The 19178-nt window shown below is 50.0% G+C and overlaps 1 protein-coding gene across 1 annotated transcript; it reads right to left on the bottom strand.

Annotated features, from left to right (window-relative positions):
- Positions 1-10148: 10148 nt before the first annotated feature.
- Fadd (Fas associated via death domain) lies at positions 10149-17057 on the bottom strand. Its single transcript, XM_050137160.1, has 2 exons — positions 16573-17057; positions 10149-14902 (listed from the first exon to the last, which is right to left on the bottom strand). The coding sequence occupies exons 1-2, from the start codon at positions 16856-16858 to the stop codon at positions 14562-14564; spliced, it is 627 nt and encodes a 208-aa protein (XP_049993117.1). The 5' UTR covers positions 16859-17057; the 3' UTR covers positions 10149-14561.
- Between the last annotated feature and the right edge of the window lie 2121 nt (positions 17058-19178).

Genomic DNA, 19178 nt, shown 5'->3' on the forward strand with positions numbered 1-19178 from the left:
CAACTGGGGCTGAGGCAGATTGGGGTGCCACGCTGCAAGCTGGGGTACCATGAGTTTCTGTAAAGCACCAGGTTGTCAGGCTCAGGAGTGGCAGGGAGCCCTCTCCAGCTACTGGAGAGCACATGGCTCTGCTGTCACCTTGGTTTTAGACTTGCATCTTCCAGAATGGAAGACAGTGGCTCTCTGTTGCTCTCAGGCACTCACATGTGGTCATTTGTCACAGTAGCTGGGGGCCTACATAGTTCCCACTCTGGGCCAGCACAGCCCTCCGCCTGCCTGGTAGACAGCACTCCCAGCCTGCTGCCCCCTCTAAGAGCCAGAGTCTTCATGAAATGAGTCTTTGCTAAGGCTCATTTCCTTAGTAAGTAGTATTTTAACACATCTTAAAATTGTGTGTGTGTGTGTGTAGAGGGAGAGAGAGAGAGAGAGAGAGAGAGAGAGAGAGAGAGAGATAGATCCCATGATACACATGTGGAGATCAGGAGACAACTTGAAGGAGCCCGTTCTCTCCTTCCATGTGGGTCTCCAGGATCCAGCTCGACTTGGCAGCAGGTGCCTTTACCCGATGAGCCTCTCACAGAATAACTTTAGTAACGATTTCAAACCAAGAGCCAGGCATGGTGACACATTCATGTAATCCCAGCACTTAGGATCTAGAGGCAGGAGAATCAGTTCAAGGTCAGCTTCAGCTATGTAGCCAGTTTGTTTCTTTTCTTTTTTTTTTTTTTTTTTTGGTTTTTCGAGACAGGGTTTCTCTGTGGCTTTGGAGCCTGTCCTGGAACTAGCTCTGTCGACCAGGCTGGTCTCGAACTCACAGAGATCCGCCTGCCTCTGCCTCCCAAGAGTGCTGGGATTAAAGGTGTGCGCCACCATCGCCCGGCCTATGTAGCCAGTTTGAAGTCAGCCTGGGATTCATGAGACCTTGTCTCAAACCAAAATCAGCCAGGTGGTGGTGCCTACCTTTAATCTCAGAATTTAGGAGGCAGAGGCAGGTGGATCTCTGTGAGTTCTAAGCTACAAAGGCCTTGTCTCAAAAAGGCGGGGGAAAAAAAGAAGAGAAAAGCTTCTATCCCCCGGTTCAGGTCAGAGGCAGCGAAATCAAAGCATGTTCCATGGCCAAAGAGAAGTCTCTGGGAGGGGGGTTAAGTGGAAGTTAGCATGGAAGCCACCAGCACCAGGCTAGGGAGTGGACCCCACCGGGGCTGTGAGGGGTAGCCTACAAAGAGCGGGTGGGGGCACAGCAGGAAAAGCACAGGAGGCTGAGGAGACACAGGAAGTTCACCTTGTAGATGGCACAGAAAGAAGCCAGACAGGATCACCCCGCCTCAGCCAGGATCACCAGACCTTGTCCCACCTGTTGGTCCTCCCCAGTCTTAGTCATCTCCTGCCTCCAGGGGTGAACATGCCATTCCATTGAGCTCTGCTGGGGAAAATGCCCTGTGTGCTGGCCCTGCCCTTCTGGGCTCTGACTCCTTCCCCTCCTATCCCTGTGATTGGTGGGAAGCAAGACTCTTCTACATCCATCTAGACATTTCTTCTCTGAATAGAGAAGAGCTGCCAAGATGCCTGTGGTAAAACGAGGTGACCTAAATCTCACACCTCTGCAGTGGATGAACCCCGAAATCGAAGTCATTCACAAAAAGATACGTGACGTCATCCTACCCACAGTAGGTCCCTACAGCAGTCAAATGCCGACAGAAAGACAGCTGGGGCAGCAGCAGTTAGTGGAGTTGCATAACATTTTTCTTGAAGAGACAGGAACAAATGTAGGTTCCCCAGACAGGGAGCCTCCAGACCAAAGGGACGTTCCACCCAAGTCCAGTGCAGCGAGCAGTGAGTTACCGGGCTTACTTACGCGGGTGAGGGGCTCCTTACAGGAGTGTGGGTGACTTTGCAGTGGTGAATAGCATGGATGGTGGCCTGCATAGCTACATGCACCCTCTATGTCTCCTGAAACTGTGACGCCCTGAAGCTGGGGTTACCTGCAGCTGAGAGGGGAGGGCAGGGGGTGTGGCTGGAATGGCAGGTGAGGATCAGATGACCATCCCAGCTCACCTTCTATAAGTCTATTCAATAGATTCCAGCTTGAGGGTTTTGTGCGGTCACAGCTGCTCCAGACAGCAGTGGCAATGTTATACCTGGACAATAGCATTCGAGAACAAGTGAGCGCAGAGTTTTAGTTTGGGAAGATAAAAAGTTCTGGAGGGCCTTGGAGTGCCTGAGGGTTTGAATGAGAATGGTCCCTGTAGGCTCCTATATTTGAATGCTTTGTCTCCAGTTGGTGGAACTGTCTGGGAAAGATTAGGAGGCATGGCCTTGCTGGAGTAGTTGTGTCACTGGGAGTGAGTCACTTTTGAGGTTTCAAAAGTCCAAGCCGTTGTCAATTAGTTTCCTCTCTTTCTGCCTCGTGGCTTTGTCTCAAGGTGTGAGACCTTAGCTACTGCTCCAGGCCCATGCCTACCTGCAGGCTGCCATATTCCCTGCCATGACAGCCATGGTCTCACCCTCCAAAACTGTAAGTCCCCATACACTTTCTGCTATAAGTTGCCTTGGTTAGGAAGCCTTAATCGCAGCAATAGAATAGTAACTGAGACAAGTACTGAGCAGGCCAGAACCGAGGACGTGTGGGGGTGGCCATACAGCTTAATAAACCAGTCATCATCTCAGCTCCATTTATGGGGTGGAAGGACACCGGAGCAGTACTGAGGTGCGTGCTGAGGCACATCCCTGATTCACACCCTGATGCCAAGGACAGCACCCCGCATCCAAGGCAAATGAATGACGAAGGAAGCCAGGGATGACAGCACATGTCTATAACCCCAGCACTCTGGGGCCCGAGGCAATAGGATTCTCACACTTATAGACCACTCTGGGCTACAGAGTGAGACCTTATCCTCAAAACAAAACACCAACCCAACAAATAGACCTGAGGTTGTAGCTCAGTTATCTAGGCACTTGCCTAGCATGCAGGATGCCCTGGGTTATGTATCCCTCCATCCTACATAAAGCTGGGTATGGTAGCATATAGCTATAATCCCAATGTGCTGGAGATGGAGGAAGGAGGTTCAGGAGTTCAAGTTATCCTTAACTACACTGTGAGTTTGAGGGCAGCCTGGTCTACATGAGACCCTACCTTAAAAAAAGCAAAAACAAAAACAAAACAACCCAGAGGCTAGACAGACGGCTCACGGGTCAAGAGCATTAGCTGCTCACAAGAGGACCTAGGTTTAGTTCCCAGGTCTACATGACAGCTCACAACTTCAGTTTCAGAAGATTCAGCATCCTCTTCCAAACTCTGAGGGCACCGAATACACGTGGTATTCATACACACATGTAGGCAAAACACATGAATAAAAATAAAATCTAAAAAAAAAATTCTCTAGAATATATAGATTTAAGTTAAAAGTGAGTAAATAGAAGGGCCTTCATTGATCTGAACCCAGCCAGCAAAGTCTCAGAGAAGATGTCTTTCCCTTCCTCTCCCCACTCCTGGCACCCTCACAGGGAGAGTTTGGTTTTCCCGTGCTGAAAGGGCTTGGGAAGCTGTCCAGACATCAGTGCCCTGTCTTCCCTGGGCTCTGGCCAGCTCGGGCTTAGCTGTGGGGCTGCCAAAGCCCAGGGGCACTTCCGGAACGTAGGCCTCATGTTACCCTCTTCCCCGAAAGCTTCTCTTGTCTCACCAGACACTGGTCATCTTCGAGTGCCTGCTGTTTGCCTTTCCCTGGGGGTCAGAAGCTGCTACTGATTGTCCTGCTGTGGACTTGTTGTAGGGTAGAGACCCAGAGACCGCTCAGCACGACCACAGTCCGGATTGAGATCTGTATTAAGGCAGTCAGTGACCCTCCTCACTGAGCAGCCTCCGGTGCATTTTACAGGGAGCTTTTTAAAGGCAAAGACACAGGAAAACTACATCCTGGTTGGCAGCCGCAGGGGGAAGTAAAGCAAGCGAACAGTTTAACAGAAAGAACCCCAAAACATGCACACATTTTTTTTTTTTTAAGCCAAGGCATTTCCACCTTAAGTTTCTAGAACAGGGTTGGGTACTTTCCCATGGGACTTTTCACAGTGAGGATAGAAAGGGAGGTCAGTTTCAGCTGAAATCAAAGATGGCTCCACCTGAGACAAGATGGAGGAAACTTTGCCCTGTCCCATCCCCACCGGTCTTAATGAACGAGTCAAACTGTGGACTCACCCGCTCTCAAGAGGTATCGTTGGTCCTGAAGACCACTCATTTGATGAATTCCTTTTGTCTTACATAACTGGCCATACAGTTTCAGATGCAGGGCCTCACCATTAATGCAGTCAGAATGAGGATTAAAGGCCCAGTCAGTGGTGATAGCAGAGCAGTTAGCTGAGGGAACCAAGAGAACAGAGACCTGCACCAGTGATGAGTCATGTCTTTGTCTTTCTCTTTTTGAGGTTTTCCTCAGCCACTGCCGGGTTTTCTCTAATTGCTCCTCATCAATTAGCATAGAAACAACAGGTTTCTCCCAAAACCATACTTAGTCCTTCCTGTCTCATAAGCTACACATGTCCCCGTTTCAGTTCCGTGAGAAGTCTAAGCCTCCCTGGTTTTGTAGGACCGCTTCCACCAGGGAGTCTAACTGTTGTGCTAATTCAGAAATAGAAACTCTTAATGCACCTAGGCCCTGTCTGCTTAGTTCCTTAACGTTCTCGTTCCCCTGACAGAGCTCATCACCCATGGCTGTTGAGCTGGCCATGCCAGCTCTCACCAGGAGTGGGATGAGGACAGCAACAGCTCCTTCTTAAATCTGTAGTCCAGGGTCCATATTAAAGTATTCTCCCCTCTTCTTCATTATATAGGTATACATGAGGCAGAATGTGTACTACGACACATGAACTGGGTATCTCAGTTTGGAAAGCATCAGAAGAGGCACATTTAATCCAACTTAGCACACACCAACCAAGTAATAGCAGGCCTTGTCCAGGTGAGCTAACCCGCAAGGTGGAACCACATCAGAGTAGGGAGGAGTACTTAGGTTAAGGGTTGGGGATATTAGACAAGCTCCAGCCCCTTGTAAGTCCTCTAATGTTAATCTGGGTTGTCCCCAGTCACAGTGAATTTTATCAGTCAATGGGCTGGCAGTCTGGATAGTTCCCATCCCCATGTAGAACAGAGATTGGGGGTTTAAGCAGAACAAGCAATCCCTAGCCAATTTCTAGCTGGGAATGATTAACTGAGGGACGGTGGAAGGTGGGACTCTGACCTGCCTGGGTATGTTACGTCAGGGAGCATCTTTGGAAGGGAGAATTGGTCAGGGTTTTGGCATGGGTAGGAGATCTTTGTTGGGACCCAAAAGTGTGGACACTGAGGGGGTTCTTCTGGATAGTAAGTCTATTCATCAAGTTCCTTCCTGTGGTACAGTCTGATTCCCCAGGTTCTCCGTTTCCCATAGGCCAGAATCTTTCTTAAGAAATATGGCCATTGGACTACATTTTCCTACTGTGCATTCCTTGGGAAGGCCTTTCTTTCTATACATATGTATTCATTCACGTGGCTTTTAAGAAGCCTCTGTTTCATAACCCCATTCTTTGCAATGGAAATTCCCTTGTTTTTGGCAACTAAAGGACCCAGCCAGAGCACATGAACAGAATTATAAACTCTGTATCCCTACCTCAAAAGATGATACATCCGCTCCCACATCCGCTTTTTCTCTGATTCAAGCAGAAACTTAACGAGGCACCAGAAAGCAAAGGTCAAGAGGAATATGGGTTGCTGGTCTGCAGTCAGGCTAGCTAATTCCTCCTCTGCATCTGTCTTCTTCAGTTCCCCGGTCCAGGCCTGAGGGCAGTGGGGGTTGGACCGTGACCCTGTACTCATACCCACAGGGCAAAACACAAGACTCAGGAGGAGGTAGAGGGGCAGGGAGTGAAAGGGCCCAGGCCTGCTGGAGGAAATCTTAATTTTAATGGGTCCATAGTTCAGGAAACAGTCCATTTGGTGGCAGTGTCCCTGGCTTCTGCTTTCTTGACCTGGGTGTGGTGGATCCATGGTGTAATGGCAGCTGCCTTCACGGCTGTAGGAGTAGAGGGAGTCACCATGTTAGTTTCTAGCACACATGACAACAGATAGGGCTTCTCCAGGGGGGTCCCAGCACCCCTTTAGCTACCTGCCTGACACAGATGGTGTCATTGGGGATAACAAGGGGATACTGGCAATGGACTAGGAGGTCAGCTGGGTCTCTTGAACAGTCTGATGAAGTCTTTACGGAGGACGGGAAGGCCTGTGGAAACTGGAGAAAGGAAGTACTAGAGAAGAGAAGCAGAGGGAAGGTCTTCCAATCAAAATCTCACAGTGAGGAAATCCCTCCCTATACAGGGTGCAGCAGGCCCAAAGCAAGGCATCAAGGGAAGGAGGTCTATCTACCCTTTGCTGGAGTTTTTTAGGGCTTAACACCCTGTTTGTTTTTTCAACCTGCCCAGAGGTTGTCTGACACAGTAAATAAAGTTTTCAATTTATGTCTAAAAGTTGAGCTATTGAGAGATTTTACCTATGAAAGCTGGGTCATTATTGGACCCCATTGCTAGTGGGAAACCAGATGGGGAGGGGGGCAGTTCCTGGAGTAGTTTCAGTCCAGGTGGGAAATGCTTTTACCCACCCAGAGGCATAGGCCTCAATCCCAGCTTTCGGGAGGTGAAGACAAGCAGATCTCTGACCTGGAGACCAGCCTGGTCTACAGAGCAAGTTCCAGGACGGTTGGGGCTACACAGAAAAACCCTGTCTCAAAAACAAACAAACAAACAAACAAACATAGCAGGTACTTGTAACCTTTCCTGACAGGCTGTCTCCATGAAGTCATTTTTCCCAGAGTTCACCAGGGTAAAGGCTCTCTGTTCTGGATTTACTTGAACAGAAGCCCGGCATCTAGCTGAAAACATTCTGTTCCAGGCTGTCCATTCCAGTATAGCACACCTCGGTCTGACCAACTCAGGAGGTTTTGTGGACCCTGGTGAAGGTCAGTCACCAGAGTCCTGCGAATTGTTTCTGGGAAAATGATCTTTCCTTTTGATGTCCTTCATCAACCTGTAGGTTTGAGCTGTCTAGATCTTCTTTATGCATTCTGTATTTTCTCTTGGTTGTACCAGAGTACAACCTGGCTTGGAATATGTCTCCAGAATATCAACAGGCCCACGGGTCTTAGGGCCACTTGTCCAGGAGCCAGGCAGTGGTCCAGTTACCTCTTGCTCGGGAGTCATTTTTTTTTTTTTTTTGATGTCCTTAGCTTAGCAATGGAGGACAGAAACTCATAGGGGAAGCCAAATAGTCTCAAGTAGGGCCAAGAATTCCTCTGTTTTTAAAATGTCTTTCTCCTAGCAGTGAGAAGTCCTCTTTTCTCTAATGGTTACACCATGGACATGCACAGGAGCAAAAGCATAGTGACCATGTATGTGGTAAAAACCTGGGCCAGAGCGATCAGTTCTGCTCTTTGGGTTGAGGTTCCTGACCCTAAGGCTTGAGCCCAAACTCTTTGACTCTTCCTTGGGTCAGTGGTGCCTGACTGGGCAGTAGAAGGTTCTGTGGATCAGGCTGGCTCCATCTGGCTGGTAGCAAATCTAGGAAGTAGACTCTATCCCTTCCTCCCCACTCACCCTGGGACCCCCCCCCCCCAATGCTCCCAATGCAGCCTTAATCAGCCAACCTGAAGCCCTTCCTCTCCTCCTCACTGCAGGGGAGGATGGAACCTGTCTCCCCATACCACCAGACTCAGGAGACCCAGAGACACTTGTAACAGAGTTTGTCAGAGTACAAAGTCAGAGTGGTTTGTGGATATACCTTAAGGTATCTCAAATGGTGACAGACATCACCAAGTGGCCCTCAAGTCAGCTGGTCCTGATACTCGGGAATCTGCCTGCCTCTGCCTCTTGAGTGCTGATTAAAGGTGTGTGCCGCCATGCCTGGCTCCTTTTGCTTCTTTGAGGCAAGGTCTCCTGAAGTCTATGCTGGCTTTGAACATGACCTTCCCGCCTTCACCTCCTGATCACCAGTGTGTGCCACAACACAACTTTTCTTTGTTTGGTGTGTGCGCGGGGGTCGTAGTTTGGATACAGAGTCTGACTATGTAGCCTAGGCTGGTCTCCTACTCTCAACCCCCTGCCTGAGGCCAGCTAACTCCTCTAATTTCTCTCCCCCTGGCCTTTCCCACAGTTTCCTAGGACTGAACGGTGTGTCTCCTGGAGAATGTCTGCTAATCTTCTGAAAGGCAATGTGAACTGTCAACTGGACAGAATCCAGATCACCTGAGAGATGAACCTTCACGCAGACTGTGGGTAATTATCTCGATTACATTAATTTATGTGGGGAGACCCATTGTAATTGTAGGTGAGACTTTCCCAGGGCAGGGATGAGGGCGAGATGGCTTAGCAGGTAAGGGCACTTGCAGTCAAACTTGAAAATCTGAGTTCAACCCCTGGGACCCACAGGTGGAAGGAGAGACCCGACCGACTCCTGTAAGTTGTCCTCTGACCTCCACACATGTATCGTGCCTCAGTGCCTCTACAAATATATAAAATCTCTTAAAATTAATAAAATGGTGAAAGTGAGCTAAGTACCAGTATTCATTCACTTTACTCTTTGCCTCTCCTCACCTTGAGACAGGGTTTCTTTGTGTAGCCCTGGCTGTCCTGGAACTCACTCTGTAGACCAGGCTGGCCTCAAACTCACAGAAATCCATCTGCCTCTGCCTCCTGAATGCTAGGACTAAAGGATTCCAACACCACCACCTGGCTATTCTTTGCTTTCTTATAAAAAGATTTTTGGGGGAGGGGGGTGATAGGGTCTGTCCCAGTTAGGATTATTATTGCTATGATGAAACACCATGACCAAAAGCAAGTTGGGAAGGAAAGGGTTTATTGGCTCATATTCCCACATCATAGTCTATCACCGAAGGAAGTCAGAACAGGAACTTAAACAGGGCAGGAATCTGGAGGCAGGAGTTAGTTGATGGAGAGTTGCTGCATACTGGCTTTCTCTCCATGGCTTGCTCAGTCTGCTTTCTTATAGAACCCAGTACCAGCAGCCCAGCATCCCTCTGTGCTCCATCCTGTGCCAAGACTGAACACCACCCAAGCCCTCTTTCCACCATTGCCCACACCCGCCATCATGGTTGTTTCTCACTGGCTCTGAGTCTCCTCCTGCTCCTTCAGCGCAGCCTGAAGCTAGAGAGGCACTTGAAGAGCAGAAGCACAATCTCCCCCAGATGTGCCAGCCAGAAGGCTGTGGTATAGGGCCATCAGCAGGAGGCTGTGGTGTAGGGCCATCAGGAGGAGGCTGTGGTGTAGGGCCATCAGGAGGAGGCTGTGGTGTAGGGCCATCAGGAGGAGGCTGTGGTATAGGGCCATCAGGAGGAGGCTGTGGTGTAAGGCCATCAGGAGGAGGCTGTGGTATAGGGCCATCAGGAGAAGGCAGTCCTTCTGATGTTGGGAGGACTGAGGGCTAGGGCAGCGCTACCAGAGACAGGCTTACAGCTCCAAGCCCCTCCAAGAGAGGGGTGACTGCAGGTCTCAGAGGCAGAGACTGATGGCCTGGGGTGGGGGTCCAACAACTTCCGGAGATGTTATCTCCAAAATTCACTTCAGAATTATAATCAAGCTACCAAACAAGCAAGCAAACAAACAAACAACAAAAATACAAAAACAAAAAAAACCATCCTCAGGGCAGGTGAGATGGGTCATCAGGGAAAGGCGCTCACTATGCAAGCCTGGCAACCTGAGTTGTATCCCCAGAACCCACAAAAAGATGGAAAAAGAAAACCAATTCCACTAAATTGTCCCCTGACCTCCATCTGCACATCATGGCTGGAATGCCCACAAACATAATAAATTTTAGCACGTGGGCTGCAAGGTGAACACCCCTCCCAAGGTCTCAGGTTACAGGTTTACAGTCAGTAACAGCAGCAGCTATACTCCTAACCAACTCCTAAGTTCTGGATGACTGCATACTTCAAGGACTGGCGGCAGCTCCCAGGAATCTGCAGTGACCAGCCTCCTGCCGTTAAAATTGCTGCTCTTGGTTCAAAGGAAAAGCCTTTTATTGGTCCTAATATTGCAACACCAGGAAGCAGCACAAGAGAGTGTTGTGGCAATTGTGTATGTAGCATGCAAAGGAAGCACTAAATCCACACCAATCACAAGTTTCCAGTTATTTATTTATTTTTTTGGTTTTTCGAGACAGGGTTTCTCTGTGGCTTTGGAGCCTGTCCTGGAACTAGCTCTTGTAGACCAGGCTGGTCTCGAACTCACAGAGATCCGCCTGCCTCTGCCTCCCTAGTGCTGGGATTAAAGGCGTGCGCCACCATCGCCCGGCAAGTTTCCAGTTATTGACTTCCCACTAAGTTCCAAGGATTGAAGGCCAGTCAGTGAAGGTATCCAGGTTTGGGTCTGGCAAGCTGTCTAATATAGTCGTGCCTGGAGAAAGGCCTTCTAGGGGCAGGAGCATAAACTCCATCCCAGGTTGACATGCTTCAGTTAACAAGAACAGTTAGGCAGAAACAGAACTACAGAAGCCATAAAGCAAGGTTGATACATTTAGAGACTTTCCTAGAACTATGGGCTTTAATGGATTAGGTCTTTGTTTTCATTTTGGCAGGTGGTGCAGTCTATGGGCTGAGTTTCATGGCTCAACTGGTACTCCCAACATGGCCTCAGTTGTGGTAAGGTCTGGGAGTCTGTTACAGCAAAAGTTTGTGCAAGCAGCCATTGATTAGCTTGGGGAATTCTATCCCCAGGGGCCTGAGGTAATATGGCAAGAGGGGAGGATCTCCTCTGGATCCTGGGTCAGGGCTGTAGGGAACCATGAATGGACATAGCACCAGTGGACACACTTGGCCCCAAAGAATGACTATCCCTGCCCTAGTTAATCTTCCAGTGAAAAGAAATCTCAGCATCTTTGCATGTATTTTCCTGCCTGGTAGGAAAGCCAGGGGACACATGGGACTTTCAGTGTCTGTGCAAACTCAGAGGAAGCAAAGACTTTATTTAGAAGCTGCTAGGATTGGCCTGAATTGGTCTCCCAAGGACACAAGGATGGTAGAAACAAGACTAGCCTGGGGTCTTTAGTCAAATTGGTAGCAGTTTCAGCTGCCATGCGGTTTATGAGCTGGGTTTTAACTGTGGGCAGGCAAGGGAGAGGAATGTAGTGTATGAGTGATGACTGTTGACCTCACTGGAGGGCACTAGCTGTGTTCTACTGCCTCTAGCCAGGAGACCCATGGGAAAAAGTGCCACTGTCCCAGGCTTTCACTAACAGTGGAACTCTGCCATATAAAAAAACTAGACTGAGATCTCCCAGACCTTGTGACCACCAGTAAATGAGAAGCCTGGCAAACATACAGAATTCAAATTAGCAATGTAATTAGATGCACACAGACCAGCTGGGAAAACACACAACAGACCCATCTAACCGTTAATTATCACACAGTTCAGGGACCTGAGGTGTTGGAGTTGACCTGCTGCAGTCACTACTGAGCCCAGAGCCTATCCAAATATGCAGTGTGGGTTTTTCTTTTTGGTGGCAGGGTTGGCTTTTTTTTTTTTTTTTTTTTTGAGGTAGGGTCTCATGCAGCTTAGGCTGGACTTAGATTCAGTGAGAGACCCTGCCTGTACCTGATCCTCCCTCACTAGCTTCCCAAGTGCTGGGATTACAGGTGTATATACCACAACACACCTGACTTTTTGCTTGATATGAGGTCTGTTTAGCCCAGGATGATCTTAAAATGCGGTGATTCTCCTGCCTCAGCTTCCAATGTTAAGACACTACGTATGAGCAGCATGCCTGTCTTATTTTGATGGACAGGGACTATATATCATCTCCACAGTCCATTCAGGCTTTGGGAACCTCCACACACATGCCCACCATGCTGTCCTGTTCTAGCCACACCAAAAACAAAAAAACAAAAACCAACCAAACAAGAAAACAACAATAACAAAAACAACCCTCAGGCTCTGTCACTTGGCTTTGGCTCAGGAAAGCCTTGGTGACAGTGAGTCCCATGGCTGGCAAATATCCCTCAGGCCAGCCTCCACTTAGCCCACAGCTCCTAGCAAACCAGAGCTGCCTCCATCAGCTACTGGAAGGCCAGGGCCCATCACATGGTCCAGCACATCATGTCCCACTGGCTGGTCTGAAACAGAGTCCACACAGGGACCTTGTGACCAGAAGGCAGGCAGCTGGATGACTCAGAAATGATTGTGGAATTCAAAAATAGGAAGCTAAAAATATGTAGGGTGGCTGGCTTCTAGGAACAGGCGGGTCTGTCGTTCCAACCCTTGGCGGGGGATGGGCAGAAGCCAAGGTCCTGCTGGGAGCTGAGGAGTGAAGGGCAGGAAAGGTGGACAGTCACCAGTGAGTGCGGAGTTCTCTGGTCATTAACGGGGGTGGATGGGATCGTGCTGAGGTGTCCAGGGCAAAACTGGACACAAGCTGGGGAGACGCAGAGATTTGTGGGGTGCTGACCCTCTCTTAATCCCCCAACATGGCTGGAAAAACTCTACAAAGGGATAAATTCCTCTGGCGGCCCACAAGCCCTGTAGCAGTGGCAATTGAGATATGATCTAAGCTGTCACTTGAAGAGGGAAGTGGAATGCAGCAAATGGCACAATGAAGGGGCTCCAAAAGCCATGGAATATTCTCTTAAATCTAGAAGGACAGAGGCCTGCTCACATCCTTACTGAGCTCTGGGGCACCATTTCGGACTCCTGAGCCGTTAAAAAAAGAAGCGACATGCACGTCCACCAACCTATGGCTTGCCACAGAGCACTTAAACGGCGGCATCAGTAAGCGTCTCAGTAGGGCTGGCCAGGCTGCCGAGTGTGGGCCCTAAAGACTTGGGCCTGAGTGAGGCTACACTGGTGAGATACACTGGTGATCAGGGCACTTGAGAAGCAGAGGCAGGAGGATCAGGAAGGAGTTCTAAGTCACTTCAATTACACCGTGAGTTTCAGGTCTAAGTTATATCTGGGTTACATGGCACCCTGTCTCAAAGCAAAATCCCTCAAAATGGTGGTAGGGGGAAGGGGCTAGAGAGGACCACAGCAAATACCCACCAGAGACCTTGCACAGGCCTATGCATATTCTAGGGAGCCAAGATAAGAGGGTTGTGGCTGTAGCCAGGTGGGACACGGGGTCAGAGAAAACAGGATGAGTTCCCAGAGAAGACAGGAGAGGCCTCAATGGCCAATAGTTTGAGCGAGGCAGAACAGCCAGATGGACAGGCGCTGGGCTGAAAAGCACAGTAGGCTCGAGGCTGGGGAGCCTGCAGCCCAGGAACGCAGCAGTGAAGGGATCAACAATAAATGAGAAGGGGGCTGAGGAGAGCCCATGTGTGCTGAGGGGTCAGCTGCCTGGTGGGGTGGGTAGAGCAGAGAGGGGGAAATGAGGGTACAGAACCTCAGGAAATGTTTGATCAATGTTTGAGCACAGGCCCCAGGCTGTTCACTTATGAAGCAAACACTAGGCTCAGGATAGTGGGGTGCAGCTCTTCACTGTCAGGTGAACCTCGGGTCTAAGAAAACTCGAGACACGAACTTTTCAGATAGTGTCTTTCCATGTAGCTGGTCTGAGTTTGCTATGTAGGCTAGCTGTCCTCGAACTCACAGATCAAGAGATCCACCTGCCACTACCTCCTTGAGTGCTATGATCAAAGGTGTACCCAGCCAGAGGTTGGAAAGCTTGGTGACCTAGTGTGGCAGACAGGGCCCCCTGCTGGTGTAAAGCAAAGCAGACAGGAATTGTCATCACCCCATTCACAACTAGCACCTAGGGCTGTAAAGACAGCAGACAGCCTGCTGGACTTCCAAGATCAGAAGGGTCCTTAACACAGTGGAAATTCTGGGGGACACAGGTGTTTCCAGGTAAAGACACTTGTTTTTGTGAGAAGGCCTCATGTGTAGCCCTCATTCATGTTGCCATGGAATGCAATTTTCTAAAGTGCTAGAATTTCAGAGTGAGCCATGACATCTAGGCTCAGGGCACTTGTTTAAAGACCATGTTAGAAGCAGGGTAGCTACCCTTTAAATCACAGTCCTTCCCAGAGGCAGCAATTTCTGTAGGCTGTGAACTTTAGAATCAGTTCTCGCAGGAGCTGATGCACAGGGTACGGTGTGCGAGGCTCCCGCAAGTACACTTGTTTGCAGGTCAGGAGCTGCTCTGATGGCCTCTAAGGAAATGGGACAGATATCCTAACGGCCAACAGTGGGGCAGTCAAGTGCTCTGAACTGAGCTGGTGTCCCAAAGGACAGGAAGGCTCTCAAACTTTCAGCACATGTGGCCTTAGCTCTAACTTCCTCTTTGCAGGATGAGGGACTTCTCTCAGGGGAAGGAGCAGCAGTGGAGAACACCAAAGGAAGTTCCATGAGTCCCCAAAGCTGAGAAGAAAGAGGTTCTATACATAACAGCTTTACTTCAGCTGTTCAGTGAGTGGGCTCGTGAGAGGGTCTGGTCTGGATCAACGAGGTCTTTGTGGCACTGGAAACAGAAGGCACTTGGTAATGCATCATGGTGTGTGTGTAGTCCACCGTGGCTCCTGTAAGGAGTGGCAGGCTTGTCACGGTACTTGTGAGGAAGACACAGTTGAGTCCCACAGCACTCGGGACACATTCTCACTCTCAGTCACTGATCCCCGGGTCTGCAGTGCTTCTTCCACCAGGTCAGCCACCAGGTTCAGCTGACACATCCGCAGTGCGTTCACCAGTTCAGACACTGTGGCTTTCTCTCTCTCGACAATCTTCCAGACCCTCAGAGTCTCCCTTACCTGCTCACTCAGGCTTCGGGGGTACCTCTCCTCAATCCCGTCAATTTTGACCTCAGACAATTTTAGCACGCGGGCCAGTCTCTTCCAGTCTCTCCCCACATTGTCACACACGATGTCAAATGCCACCTGCAGATCTAAGAGGGAAAACAGCAGACTTACAGAGGAGCTGGGGGAAGTCTTCCCATGGGCCACTAAATGTGAACTGAGCACTTCAAAATCAGCGTCACTGAAGCCAGCAGGTCCCGTGGAGGCAGAGATACTTAGCAGCCCAGGAGCTACTACAAGGGACCTACATTGGCTTCCTAAACTGCCTAGTCACACCCCCTCAGAATGAGTCCCAGTGAGCTGCAGTTTAAAAGATCAGAAACTGAGGAAAGGCTGAGGAGTCAGAGGGAGAAAAACTGGGGCCACCTTCAAACCCTCAAGAGCAGGCTGGCTAATGTCCCCCAAAGCTATAGTCACCTCATTCTACACCATGACCTTTGCCACACTCTGGAGCCCCTGCTAGGCACGGGCAACGTGGAAGAAGATGACTAAGTGGTCCAGGGAGCCCTGGGCAGTGGCTGAGAACCCCTTACTGGATTCCTACAACAATACTAAACACTTAAATGCCTTGGTGATGTGAATGCATAACCTGTTTTCTTGTGTAACTTGTACACACAAAGTACAAGTAACTGGTACACGGGCAGAGGAAACAATCTGTTTCAAATAGTTCTGTGTCATGGCATGTGGTGTTGGTACTTGGGGGGGGGGTCTGATTTTGCTGCATTTTAGATTTCAGAGCTCCTGACTATAGAGCCCTTCACGGTGCCAAAGGCTCCTACAAGGAAGGCTTAGTCCCTCAGGGGTGGATCCAATCAAGAAAAGGAGAGCAGAGCAGAATAGCTCTGAGCTCACCGGTGGGTCAGTCCACCGATTCCCACCTTGATGGTGTTACTGGAAGGTGGTGGAAAGCCTCAGAGGCACTGCCTACTCAGAGGCAGAGGCTGTACTGTTGGGGGAGTGTATTCTGGCCCAAGCTCCTTCCTGGCGGCCATGAGGTAATCAGCTTTGCTCCACCATGCCCTCAGCAGCCTGAGTTCCTGCCTCACTGCAGACCAAGAGCAACGGAGGCCACCTTTGTCCCTTTAAATGGCTTCTCGGGTATTAGTCACAAGTGAGGAAGAGTCTAACAGATGCTCGACTTGCATCCACACCCCAAGGCCAGATTGGTGTGGCTCAGTTGTGGCTGCCAAGCACTGTGCATTATGGGAAGCCATAGTGCTTCCTCTCTACAGCAAAACGAAAGCAACAGAGGATAATCAGGCACTGTGCACTCTGGACCGGGAAGCTCAGCCGCAGCACAGTGCTCCTTTGGCTAGGAAGCACTCTGCTTGGCCACAGACACTCCCACTATGGAAATGGGGACGATGAGCAGGCAGGCACACCTTGACCTTTGCCTACTCTCTTCAGCAGCTCTACCCTCAATGGACGTAGGGTGCCTTAGACACATCCATTTCTTAGCCGAGTTTTCAATTGACCGGGGAGTGGAGAACCAAGCATTAGAGGACCGAGGCGATTTCATCTTGGTGCTGGCCAAGTGGTAGGAGAGGGAGCGCCTCCTCAGCACTAGCAAGACTACGGGTTCAACCCCGGCACTGTAAGTAAGACAAGCACCGGATCCCCGTAGTTCCGGCTCGCCCACCCGAGAAGTGGGCGTGCCCTAGAGTCCCTCCAGTAGGAGCACACAAAGGGCACCGTGAGGCTAGGGTACTGGCTAGGCTTCCCCGCCCATTTCCCCGCCTCCTCCCGCCCCCGAGCCCACCTGCCTCCCCCGGCGAGGTCGAGACCGCCAGCCCCGCTTCGTAGTTGTCCAGGCGTTGCAGTAGGTCGTGCCTGCGCAGCGAGGCCAGCAACTCGCGCAGCAGCCCGGTATGATCGCGGTTCAGATCGTTCTGCTCCAGCAGCACCGAGAACAGGTCCAGGCCGCTCTGCATGCGCTCCAGCTTGCGTTTGCCCACGCGCTCACGGCACAGGAACTTGAGCTCCATCAGATCGCTGCTCGACAGGCTGCCGGAGAGGGAGTGCAGAAGCACCAGGAAGGGATCCATGGCAGCGACGGGCCTGGCTACTCTCAGTGATTCCACACAGGAAATCACCGCGGGCTTTCCCGCCCAGCGCCTCGCGAGAATTCCAGATCCCACGCATGCGCTTCACGTGTGGCCGTAGCCATTTCCGCCCGGGTTGGCCGTGGCACTCTCGGTAGTTTTGACACCTGCGTCTCTGTGGCTTCAGCGCTTGCACACCGTGGTTCCCGGGGGAGGCGGGGGTCGAGAGGGACAGATCGTTAGGGCGATGGTCTGGGTGGGCTCTTGAGGTTCCAGGTTTACCTCTGCGGAGCTGTGCAGCCCTACTGTGTGTGTGGGGGGGGCTGGGAGCGTAGCTGAGGGCCGCAGGGATGCTTACTGTGGCCACATTCAAGCACGATTTAAAAAAAAAAAAGATTTATTTACAGACTGGAGAGATGGCTCAGGGGTTAAGAGCACTGGCTGTTCTTTCTTTCTTTGAACTCCTAGCACCTGCATGATGGCTCACAACTATCTGTAACTTCAGTCCCAGGGGCTTTAACACCCTCTTCTTGCAGGCACACATATGGTACGCAGACGAAACACACACACACACACACAAAGACATTTCAAAAACATTAAATATTTATTTTTGTTGTGTGAATGAGCATTTGTAGTTTAAGTGCCTCTCATGGGTGTAGTGCCCACTGGGTTCAGAAGAGGGTGTGGGTTCTCAAGAGCAATGGTTCCCAACCTTCCTAATGCCTCGTCCCTTTAAGGCAGTTCCTCATGTTGTGGTGACCCCAACCATAAATTAATTTCGTTGTTATTTCATAACTGTAATTTTTGCTATCGTTGTGAATCGTAATGTAAATATCTGTTTTCTGATGATTTGAGTGTAGGGAAAAGGGCCAGTTAAAGGAACACACTCTGGCTCAGAGACCCGAGTCAGTGAAAGGAATATTTTAGCCCTGAACCCAGAATTAAAGAAATACACCCTGACTCTGAAACCAGTGCCAAAGAAACACACTTTGGCCCTAGAATCAAAGCCAGTGAAAGAAATATGCCCTGGCCCCAAAACTAGAGCCAAAACACTAAAAAGGCCAATGAAAGAAACACACTTTGGCCCTAAAATTAGTCATCTCTGCCCCTGACCAATTAAACTAATCCCTGAGCAGGGAAAGCTAACCAATTCCTCTTCTCCCTGGGAAAATGCTGTCCCTAAGAAACCCTATATAAGCCCTGCAAGCAGAGGCAAACTGAAGCCGCTTTCGCTGGGGGAGCCTTCTCCTAGCAGAGTTGTTAGAACTTCACTGGGGAAGCTGGAGATGGAGGAGCAGAGCAGAGCAGGGCTGTAACACTTTCACAGGGGAAACCGTCCCCTAGCAGAGCGTAGTTGTTACACTGAACCAAACTGTAACAACTTCGCTAGGGGAGCTCTCTTCTGTGAGCAGAGCTGTTACATCCGGGAAGCCTTTCCCTAGAGTTGCACTGTAAACTGCCACACTTACTGTGACCTGTGTCCCTGGCTCCCGACTGCCAGAATGCTCATCCACCCGAGCTGTAACACTCAGCATTCCCTGACTCCCGTCTGCCAGGATCCCTTTCCATCTGAACTGCAATGCTTACACTGAGGTGGCCCGTGTGAAAGGATCATTTGATCTAAATGAGTCATGACCCACAGGTTGAGAAACGCTGCTCTATAGAACTAGAGATATGTTTGGTTTTGAGCAGCTGTGTGGGTCCAGGTCCTTGGCAAGAGCAACAAAGTGCACTTAACTGTTGAGCCATTTCATGGGCCCAGTAACGTGCATATTAAAATCAGTAGAAGAGAGGACCCAGAATCTTGTCATCAGAGAAAGCTGATACACGTCGGAGGTCGTGGGGATGTTAACTGCTGTGACTTCAGCTTTCATGAACAACACAGCATGTTCCCCGTAGCCATCACAATTACTATATACAAGTTAAAAATAAAGCAGGGGCTCTTGTTTGAGGGCTTCAGTGGGCAAAGTGCCTGCTGCACAAGCATGTGGACCTGAGTTCAGATTCTGACGTCCACATAAAAAGCCAGAGAAGGTGGTGCCCATCTGTAACCAACTCTAATGGAGACAGGTGCATTCCTGATGCTCAGTGACCAGCCACCCCCGCTGAGTGGCTGAGGTGCAGATTCAGTGAGGCCCAGCATACACAGCATCTCATGTAAGCGGAGTTGCCTTACAGTTCTTTAAGTTGACTTATTCTTGACCTCTTCAAAGTGTACAGTTCAATATTTTTTGTTGTTTTCGAGACAGGGTCTCACTATGTAGCCTAGGTAGACTCCTGAGACTGTATATAAAGACAAATGAGAGCTGGAAAGGTGGCTAAG

Source organism: Alexandromys fortis, unplaced genomic scaffold, assembly GCF_014885135.2.
Source record: "Alexandromys fortis isolate MF-2015 unplaced genomic scaffold, M_Fortis_MF-2015_v1.1 scaffold_3, whole genome shotgun sequence".
Classification (NCBI taxonomy): Eukaryota; Metazoa; Chordata; class Mammalia; order Rodentia; family Cricetidae; genus Alexandromys; species Alexandromys fortis.

Bases quoted from the DNA above. Each gene is read 5' to 3' on its own strand.
- Fadd (XM_050137160.1), bottom strand. From the start codon at position 16,858: ATGGATCCCTTCCTGGTGCTTCTGCACTCCCTCTCCGGCAGCCTGTCG. The intron at 14,903-16,572 runs GTGGGCTCGGGG...TTTCCCTCTTAG, and splicing joins GACCTCGCCGGGGGAGGCAG to ATCTGCAGGTGGCATTTGAC.